Source organism: Eurosta solidaginis, chromosome 3 (genome assembly GCF_040869045.1).
Source record: "Eurosta solidaginis isolate ZX-2024a chromosome 3, ASM4086904v1, whole genome shotgun sequence".
Taxonomy (NCBI): Eukaryota; Metazoa; Arthropoda; class Insecta; order Diptera; family Tephritidae; genus Eurosta; species Eurosta solidaginis.
Window position 1 is genome coordinate 186,309,957 of NC_090321.1, and position 11,061 is coordinate 186,321,017.

The 11,061-nt window shown below is 37.9% G+C and overlaps 2 protein-coding genes across 2 annotated transcripts; one reads left to right on the top strand and one right to left on the bottom strand.

The window, feature by feature from the left end:
• Positions 1-2,213: 2,213 nt before the first annotated feature.
• Positions 2,214-5,437, bottom strand: LOC137246845 (uncharacterized). The gene is made up of 4 exons (XM_067777858.1): positions 5,314-5,437; positions 2,771-3,392; positions 2,444-2,640; positions 2,214-2,388 (listed from the first exon to the last, which is right to left on the bottom strand). The coding sequence occupies exons 1-4, from the start codon at positions 5,387-5,389 to the stop codon at positions 2,291-2,293; spliced, it is 993 nt and encodes a 330-aa protein (XP_067633959.1). The 5' UTR covers positions 5,390-5,437; the 3' UTR covers positions 2,214-2,290.
• Positions 5,438-8,749: 3,312 nt separating this feature from the next.
• On the top strand, positions 8,750-9,966 carry LOC137246846 (uncharacterized). The gene is made up of 3 exons (XM_067777859.1): positions 8,750-9,543; positions 9,593-9,792; positions 9,869-9,966. Exons 1-3 carry the CDS (start codon positions 8,831-8,833, stop codon positions 9,964-9,966), a joined length of 1,011 nt encoding a protein of 336 aa, XP_067633960.1. The 5' UTR covers positions 8,750-8,830.
• Positions 9,967-11,061: the final 1,095 nt, after the last annotated feature.

The window sequence follows — 11,061 nt, forward strand, 5'->3', positions numbered from 1 at the left end:
GCAAGCGCTCTTTTCGTTATTGCCTCTCCACATTTCATTCATTTTGGACGTGTGCTCGGCGCTTTGCGTGATTAAAGCTACTAATTTGTTGCGCTTTATTTTTGATCACAGCACACAGTAACGCAGCGTCTCTAATTGGGTATCAAATATTTACTTGCTCATATTTTGTACAAATATTATTTTAGCGGAACGGCAACTTAATGAAGTCATACGCCTAAGCATTTAATTCCATTTCTTAAAAAGACAACCAAAGAAGTTTGAGTTTATGTGAAGCCGAACATTAAAAGTGCTCACATTTTTTATGAATGATCGTCTCAATTTAAATCAATTGAAATATATAACAAGCTCTCTAAAATGCTGAATACTTGTCTTAAGGCTATGAAATCCATTAGCTCTACTCATCTAATTCTGAACTAACACTTAAATATCGTCGATCTCTTCAGGAGATGGCCCAAAAAAACCTTTTAAAACGCATATGGGTCCTGGGTTACAGGAACATTGCCGAAAACTGTATTGCAAACGAACTTGCTAGGCAGGAAGTGACAAAGCAGATTCTTTTTGGAAAAGAACGTTTAGGTATGCTTTATGTCACATGCAAGCTAATACTAAAAGAGTATAGTTACCATTAAGCAGACGATAGCTGGCTTTAAACCACAGGGTGTTGGAATATTAAGAGATTCCATCACGTTTGAACCCTAAATTGGGATAAATATTTCACACTTGTGGTGTACCAACTGGGCACCGCCTTATTGGTAGGCGTGTGGATATGCTAGGAGTGACCTATTGTCGAAATGGCGGATCATCAAATGTGCAATTGTCCGGCGGTAAGTGTCAGAATACCCGTCATGACTCTACAGTCCTCTATTTTTAATGATAGAAGCAACTTTGTCAGTCTAAGGTTGTAAGACCTAAACATAATCTTCGACACTTTACAGCCCCGCACTTGCACCCACGCCTTTCACGATTGCTCGATCATGTTCACTTCTCGCATTCTCTTAATCTCGCCCATTCTAATTGGAACGTCTACGGAGCAAGTTTGAAGGGATTCGCCTTTTTAGCTAGTTCATCCGCTTTTTCATTCCCATATGCCCTGGGACTCAACACAGATATATGCTTTTCTCCGTCCCGATTCGTCCCCGTCGTCGTGGCGTACTCCATCAAAGTTTTGATAGCCATTATCAGGTCCTCGAAATTTTTCGAAGAAGAGAGGTAAAGATGTCTCTTGTGGTATCAGAACGGGCCTTCTGGCACTGTCCTATGTGTGTCTCCGCGGCAGCCACTTCGACATCACCTAACCAAATTGTTGCCTTTTACTGATGTCGCTTAGACTTTTGCACATGATCTAAGAAATTTTGCAGCGTTTCATTTTTTTGCGTTTCAATCCACGAGTTTCTTGCTTGATAGGTAATTCCTGACTTATTTTAATTTCTCCCAAGCGATATTGGACGTTAACCGTAGATTCATGAATTATTGCACCCTCCTTTGCCAACTCATGGCCTATTCGCTACTTTCCATTCCTTTACGACTGGATACCTAGTATTGTTTTAGTTTTACGTTCCGTACTTAGTGAAGCCAATTCAACGCCTCTTTGCATTCCAGAACACTTCTTGATGAAGTACTGTGTGAGATTATTGCTTTAATCGCCACCTGACTATCAATATATATATGGACGTGTCTGCAGCTTAGGCACACTTCCCGCAAAAGTTCTGCTGTTTTCTTAACGACTACAATTTCAACCTAGACGACACTATAGTCATCTGGCATTTTGTATAATCCACTTATTTCTGGATCATAGTAAGCAAAAGACCCCGCCCTTTCCGTTAATTTTTGCTATCGGTATACACGTGCATAAAATGTTCTGCGCGGGCCATATAGTCTGTTTGCCCTATATAAGTTGACACATGTTGTTATGGCCTTATTCTCTGCACTCAAACTGTCTCTCAATGTTGCAAGAGCTGAGATGGTACCCACGCCACTATCCTTTATAAATGCTTGTGTATTTTACCACTGTCTGGACGAGACCAGTAATAGTTCCCATTCTGTAGTAAGCGGGATATTCAGTTCAGTACATTCATAGTTGGGCTCTAACGTGTGTGAGTCAGGTATAGTACTCAGAATAGTTCGATCTTCGAAAACGAGTAAAAATGGCTTCATCGAACACAAACAATAATAAATTCAAAACGTTTATTTAAGTTAAATTCTGATAAGTTTATTTTTATTGAATCACTTTTAATCTAAAATAATCAGACTCTCTATCGACATGAGTCGTGAGTAAAGCTTCCGCTTGCTTTTACTTAGCGGTTATCATACGATATTCAGTGCTAAAACCAGTCTCCTCTTCATTCCACAGATCATCGCTAGAGAAATATAATACAAATGGTCCTGATCCTGAAATAAAACAAATACCTAAAATAAAGCTTCACAAAACACTTTTAAATCTTACCAATTAAAGCTTGTCCCGCCGTTAGAGCTTGACCACAAATATATGTCGGCTGAAAGGCGTGATTATCTGCAAAATATGTATTTGGTATCATAAGATAGTCGTTTTGGCGTCCCTCCGTAGAAATTAAAGGATGACATGCATCATTGTAAAATTCTTCGGGCAACTCAGACGATAATGAAAACTTATTAACGGTGTATCTAAATTGGAGAAAAAATTCCATTTTTACATTACTTCTAAACATTTTGAATTCCGACTAGGTGATAGTAAAGAGCTTTACTATTTAAAGACTAAGATGTCTCAGTTACTCAAGTACACGATAGCACTCACTCAATACTCTCTACCTCCGGCAATTGTTTAATACAAATCGTATACTTCAAATTGCTCATATACTGCGTATTAACCCCATCGCGATAGTTAAAGCTTTTTATAAGTCCTGACGGTTGAGTATAGTATTGGTCACAACCAAATGGTGCCAGTAATTCCAAATCGTTGATGAATCTTGAAAAGATGTTACGCATGTCAAGTAAATTATTCACCATACTGCTTAGGATTGGCGGCAAGCTATCCCCCATATGACTCGGCGAAGGTGGACAAACGAGTTGATCTACAACCAAATGCCATTTTGATTGCGCCAAATGGGATGGAACGTTAAAGTTCAATGTTATAAATGTGGTATCCATGGTGAAGGGCAAATAAATGTGCTGACCACTATTATCGCCACACAATGTAAAACGTCCAGCCGTAAAGGAGTCAGTACATACTAAGCTGCTCGTTTCGATATCGATCGTGGGTTGTTGCAGTTCAAAACTTTCAAATTGTATACGTAATTGGCAAATATGATTGCTAGATCGTCGTATGGTATATTGACATGTGGGCATGGTCAGAAGTTGAACGGGATTACGTATAACAATTCGCTTGAGGTGTGAAGTTTGACCGCATTGCAAGTTTGCTAGAAAAGTTATTTTAATGAAAAAAAAAGTTTCATTAATAATTGAAAATACGTAGACTCGGAGAGGGTCGTCAAAGGTTTATAATTTAATTAATAATTGAAAATGCGTAGATTCTAAGAGGGTCGTGATAGGTTAAATTTGCAATTTTTTTGATATGTGTATATTACGAGACTTTTCCCGCGACTCCGTAAGCATAAAGGAAATGCAAAATAAAATGTCTATCATACGATCCCAAAATTGTCCAGAGAGGAGCCTGAAAAGAGTCCCGAAAATGTCCTAAAAAGTACTAGAAAGATTCCGTAAATAATACTGAAACGCTACAGAATCAAACTATTCCAACATGCTCTCAAACTCAGCAGAAATTATGTCGAATTTATTCTGAGGTAAAATTATCTTAAATAATGAATTGATACCGGAAATCCCGGATTGGTCTTGCAAGTTTTGGCAGAATGATTCCAAGTTAATCCCGAGATGTTGCCGAATAATCCAAAAATAAACTTAAATTGAAACAGAGATAGGTCTGATTGATTCCGATATAATACTGAAACGATTTCGAAAACATATTGTCAAAATCAATGCCGAAATTATTATTCAGAATCAGTCACCAAAAAACACTCCCGAACTAACACTCAACACAATAAGGAAACAGGTTAGGAATAGTCCCTACTCGAAAACGGCCCATAAATATAAGAGAAATAATCTCAAAACCGCTTCAAATTAAGCCTAGACACACTAAAGAAATGATATACATATTACTGCTTTCGATTTCTCGAATTTCTTTCAGAGTAAGTTTTCCGCGTGTAGATATCGTTTTCTCTCGTGGGAGAAATAATCTCAAAACACCATTAAATTAATCCCAGACACACACAAGAAATGATCTACAAATTACAGCTTACGATTTCTCGAATTTCGTCTAGAAGAAATTTGCCGCGAGTAGATATCGTTTTCTCGCGTGATTCCCGAATCTTGTAATACTTTTAGCTGCAGTATTTTCTCGAAATTCTGACTTGTGCTCGAAAAGAAATCGTAACCTCGAATGATCAGAAATCACCCATAAAGTAATCCTGAATCCGAAATAATGTCGAAATCTCCTAAAACAGTTTTGGCAACAATCCTGAAATGATCCTGAAAACACTTTCGAATGATCCGAAGATGAATTCAAACTTATCCCAATATAGACAAAATTATCTTCTGAAAAAGAATCAAGATGATCTCAAAATGGTTACTGAATATTCCAAATGATTCCGAAAACAGTTCTGCAATTATATCGAGTACAATCACGAGTTACTCTTTTAACTATTCCCAAATAATCCTCAAGTGTTTCGCGATCATCAAAATACGAAAACTGTATGGAAACAGTCCCGATAATATGCCTCAAAATTATCCGAATACAGTCCGTAAACAACTCGGATATTATCCGGAGATGCATTTTCAGTAAGTCCCAATTAGAATGGAATTGGTCACTAAATATTCTAAAGGACCGGGAAAATAATCTGCTAGAGTCCCGAAAAACAGTTTCTAAATATTCAGAAAACAGTTTTAAAATCCTCGCCATAGGATACCGAATGATTCAAGAAATGGCTCAAACACTGCGATTAGTGGATATCAGACTTTATTCTCAACATTATCCCTAATAGGTTCCTTGTGTTTTCAAGTCTTCTTCTGCCAGCTTCAGCTATCCCGCAAACGAACTGACTGGCGTATTCGGTTGAACTCAAGCCAAGAGAAACGGAAGTTTCGTAGTAATTATTTTTGAAGAAAATGTAAATATATCTCAATTTTAACCGGGATTGGTATTCCTGCATCATAAAACTGAAACGAGATAAGAACGTTGTCTTACCCTTTTAACACCCACGTTTTCTTGCATTCAATTTTGTATTTTTTTTTTTATGTCATTTCATCATACCCATGATCACTTACACATCTGAGCCAGCACTCCCTCAGGCCACATGGCGAAAGAAAACCAACAAATTAGAACACTCCTATGAAGCAACATTACGCAAAAATATACAGATATCAACTAAGAAGACCATTTGATTTCTAACTATTAAATAATGCTTACAACCGAAATGACCTTGATATAAATTTGGGATGTATCGAAAAATTTACAAAATTGTTTTCATAGATAATTGATCGATACAGCCATAACTATCGGAGTGATACCGACAAGCTGATAAGCAAAACATGTTAGCACAAAAAGATAATTTTATCTAGAAACTTTTAAATAAAATTAAAAAATACTACATATTCGAATAGTCGTATAAACACAGGAGTAAGCAAAGGGGGTAATTGCCCCATCGTGAAGAAAATATATTTTTGCATTTCATAAAGTCTACTATTTTCAAATACTTTTACCACGCTATACAAATCTTGTTTCAACTCAAGAAAATCGACATCGTTGTGCTACGGTAATCAAGATTACGGAAGAGGGATTTCGGCTTACCAACGACGAAAGATAGGGGCGGTGATCTGAGAACAGTGTGTATCCTTTATAGAAGACGGCTAAATGGGATAATAGGGTCAGTTTTAAAAACCGTATAGCAAATGATAGCTTACAAATTTTATTTAAGGAAACGCCCCTGAAAGAAAAATGAAAGACACGTCACACAATGCGACAGTTACGCGCTACAGGTTTAAAAAAAATACCTTCGAACTGGTGCAAGGAGGATGCACATCGGGCGACGGCACTAGTACTAATCATGTCTCCCCGCAGTACTTTCAAAAAACACTTTTAACATTTCGAAGGAAATGGCAATTTGCTACCTTCGCAGATCTATTGAACTAATTCAGAGAAAGCTGGCTTTGGAACAGCAATAGCCCTTACCGAATTCAACTACTTATAGCACATACTCCGGAACTGTTGGTACAAATGGTTCTACCGATTCTCCTGCCAGGAAGTTTGGCTCTGAATCTAACTAGTACGAAGTTGTCGCTTCAAATGACTGCCTCCAATTTTTCTGCATGGATTCAAAGAAAATCAACGACTATCTCGGAACCACTTTCCACAGAACTAATTAACAATGTGTGCCAAGGACTGCAAAAGGGGTAATTGCCATTATGTAGGGAACCACAATGTTAAAACTTTATGTTGAAAGCTCTGAGAGCGAAAAGAATTAAAACTTACTAGGAGCTAGTGCGAATCTCCATCGATCCATCAATCGCTAAAAAAGAACCTAACGAAACCAACTGCCGTAAACCAAGACAGCATTGCATTGGAGTTGGTAGCCGAAGATAAGAGCTACCAAGTTCTTAATGTAAGGAGAAAAAGTGGTGACAATTTCAATCTGATTTTTCCCTCTTATCAGTAGGTTTCCAATCTATGCAGAATACTAAATGCAGTAAGATAAAATGAGCACTGGTGCAATATGCCATATTAAAGACAGTTACTGTTGCTCTTGGTATTGATATACGAGTACTCGTAACAGACCGAGAATAGGCGTATAAAAAAGTAGTCTGTAGATCTAAACGACCTCTATTCTTACAACTTTTAACTCCGGCAGACAGTAGTGGAAAGATACTAGATGAACAGACAGTCAATTCCACGTTAAGAGCGGTGAATTATGACGCCCCAAAGGTATGGAAAAAATGTTCATAGTTCGAAAGATGTTCCCATTGTGAATCGTGAACTTATAATTTTCGTTGAATGGCAGCAGATGTTAGCTCTATTATCAGATCACCCACCTGTACTCCTCTCAATTGAAAGGCTAGCCGATTTCATTCCATCGATGCGTCGTTTCATTAACTAAAGTCCGACAAGATGAACGTTCTTTTCTGAGAGTCATCGATTTTGCATCGGCTCGCTTTATTTCGCTGGTGGAATACTGGAAAGCCTGAGAACTTGATCACGTGAGACAGTAACACACATCATACCTTCAAAGTAGCAAGGTTGTGTTCGGTTCTCCCTGAAGTCACTGATAAATAAAGTATTTAGGTTTCAAAGAAATGCGTGAGGCGAGTTTTTCCTACAATATGTATTGCATTGTCCAGACTAAGAAGGTGAGCCAAAATACGCACGCAATAACATAAATATAATGTGTCTCCGACTACCTTCACATTTACTTTCTTACTTACTTACTTAATTGGCGCTTAACCGTTTAAACGGTTTGGCCGTTCAACAAGGTGCGCCAGTCGCTTCTTCTCTCGTTTGAATCGTTTTCCACCTGGTCGTTCCAGCGGAGTGGGGGCTGTCCTCTACCTTTGCTTCCATAGGCGGGTTCCGATAGAAACACTTTCTTGGCGTAACTTCATCTTTCATTCGCATAACATGGCCTAACCAGCACAGCCGCTGCTTCACATCTACATAGGATGAAAAAGCCACAATAAGCACCAGTCCCTCAAAAAAAGTAAGCCCAGACGGAAAAGCAATGCCGACGCCGTTTACGCGCGGAAAAATTGCGGCTAAAATAAATAAAAACCCAACCGCAGGGCAGTGGTCAATGGTCTTGTCAATCTCTTCTCCCTAGTCTAAAAAGGTCAACCATGAATTATATAAGCAATCAGCAGCTATCGATACCGTTCATTAGGGAAATATCAAGGTAATGAATTATCAAACAGCGATGATTTTTTTTATGATTCTGCATATCCATTCCTTAAATGCTAACTTCGCTGCGGTCGTAATTTCCAAATAAAAAGAAGTAAAAAAGCATCACACGCTCAGGAAATTATTTTGTGAATTTCGCTCTCATAGATCATTATATCCAATTCTTCCAGAATCGGGAAGTAGACCAGTCACTCCTGCTCAGCTTCGTCAGCACAGCTTGAACTCTAATTTATCGAGCATCAAATCGAGTATGACGATACGCAACCTAAGTCCCGCATCTAATGTGTTCCGACATGATACCAACCATCTACGACTCTAAAACCAATGCCTTTGTCCGAATATAAAGAGCCGATTTCCTTGTACGTTCTTTGAAAGAGGATTCCGATGAAAATTCGTGAATAGTCGAAAACTTTGATGAACGAAAATTTACGCACTTTTAAGGCGAAAAGGTAAACTCCTGAACCCACCATGGCAAGAGTAGAAGTACGTAAAACCCCAAAGAAATACTTATCATCCTAAAGGATGTGGTGTGAGAGTTAAATCACAGAAGGCCTGTGGACGCAATTCAATTCTCAGTTAAACATCTTTTAGTTTATAAAATAATTTTGTTTCTTACAAAATGTGGGAATTTTCTTCATAGCGTACCTACGCCACTGCTCTTGCAATAACAGACAGAGATATTTTTGTTTAACTAAAATGTTTTTAAGTGATTTTTTATAGCAGATGTACTGCCAGGAGCAAAACGAAAAAAAATATTGCAAAATTAGTAGTTAATAGGTTTTCTGATGTCAAACAACTAAACACTAGGAGCAAGTACAAACCTTTTAAAAAAAATTGTGCCAATCAAATTAAGAAAAGCCAATCATTTCATCATTTTTCTTATGATCACTCTTAAAAATGCTTGCATTAAAATTCAATGATTTTCTGCTCTACATTTCTTGGAAGATCTTAGTTTGTGGCATATCCAAAGCAGATGCCACCATTGCCACTCCAAACTGTGGTGCCAGCACTGCAGCGAAGCATATTCAATTGGTGCATCCGCAAACTCCACCGCGAGTATGCAGTTATCACATCAATGCGTACAACAACAACGTTTGCCAACTCCGCATCGATTTCTCAATGATATTAGCACAGCCCAGCTTGCCTGATCAAAATGGTTTATGGTATGTTCAATGTACGCAGGACTACTTCGAAGTGAATGATTTGAAATTTTGCGGATCAGAAACTGCGCAACATATTTATGTGCCCTTTAATGGAACCGCTCGCATCGACCTAAGAATTATTCTATTAGCACGCAACAGTTCTAATAAAAGTCTACTACCGACACCGGAATGGAATATGCTGATAACTCAATTGGAGTGTCAGTCCCAAGTACGGCAGAAGCAAATAATTGTAGACGAAGCCAAAGCGAATAACCTATTGTGGACTAGGAGCTCAGACATCAGCACTGAGGATGATCTACTGGTTGCTCCCCCTAGCTGCTTGCAATATTTCCCACATACATCGGGCACCATATTATCCTTCAATTACGCCGGCGGTGCTGGAGTATATACAGGAAACTTGAACTATGCAATCTGCTTCCGAAGACAACATGAAACAAGAATGCTTAAGTAATCGAACTAAAAGACTTAATAACTAATAACTAAAACATTTTTACAGTATTCAAGTGCACTACTTTAATCTGGGAGCAGAATATAGCAGACAAAAATTCTACGAACTAGACAACTATTGCCGGCCTCAACTGCATAGCGAAGGTTTAAGTGAAGACTATTTGTTGATACCACAAGCCATCATTAAGAATAGCAATATAAATGCCACATATTTTTGCGGAAATAGCATACAGGGTGACACAGTGATAAGTAATGATGTTCATTGATTCAAAGTGAATTTCTTGTAAAACCATTATTACATATAAGATTCTCTATTCCATATTAGGCACAAACCCGGGCCCTCTTTTGTTGATTTTCCACAGCGATAGCAATTACAAACCGGAACGGGAAGTTGGTTTTGCTTTAAGTTACAATATTGTTTAAAAGTGCAAAGTGTAATAAAGTTGTCATAACTATGTTAAAAAGCTTTCTTAAAGCTTTGGTAATGCTTAAGCATGCAAGCAAAAGCGTTCACTGTTATAAGCTTTTAATGTTGCTTTTCTTGTGTTGGTGTGCCTCTGTGATAAAAGTACGGCTGCCACTCAACGCCATTTATTACAAAAGTGGTCCTTTGTTTTGTCCTTATTTGTTTAGTTCGCCAACCATTTTTCTTCTACTTTGATTCATCTTGGTGCCAATGACATTGTGCTGACATTCAAGTATATATTTAAAGTTTAAAGCGGATTTACCAACCGCTGGGTTCTAGATGAATTCGACCAACAGTCACCTGGTTCATTTAGATCAAGAACATATATGTGTATGGAATTGCCCATTAACAACGCTAATACGAATGTAACATAAACAAACCTATGAGAGACTTCGGAAAGCTATTCAAACATGGCTGAAGTGGGGTCGAACCCAAGATGCTGAGATGCAAGGACAATAGCAAAAGACAATAAAAATTATTTGCTCTGTGACCGTTTTGCCTCAATTCATATCAGTTCTTGTTGAGCTTGTTGCAGGAGCTAATGTGGTTTGAGGATAGCTTACTTACTAAGGAAAGTTATCAATTTTGTGACATTAAAATGAACATTGTGAATGTCCATGCATCAGGAGACCGTAATTTTGATTAACACATGTTTAACAATTTTTTCCATCATCACTCGTTACAACAACACACAAACAAAGTGTTATGAGTCTTCGATCTTCCATCAAAAGCAGCAGAAATCCAATTGTTTTGCTGTCAGGACCCCGTAAAGAATTTGCCTCAAACTTGCCAATTTTCGAGTTAATAAGTTATTATTTTATGCAGTCGCCGAAGTTCCCAGGTTCAACTTCCAAGCAAAGCAACGTCAAAAATTAAGTTACAGTCCCAGGGAGTCTGGTTTTTGTGCAATCAATCATAATTGTGGAATATTAACCTATATATTGTGCGGGAATCGAATCGGCCTGAAGACTTTGCCATAATTTTATATATAATTATAATTAGAAATTTAAAACAACTACCATAGCTTGTTGTATAAATTCAACTGCTAAGCC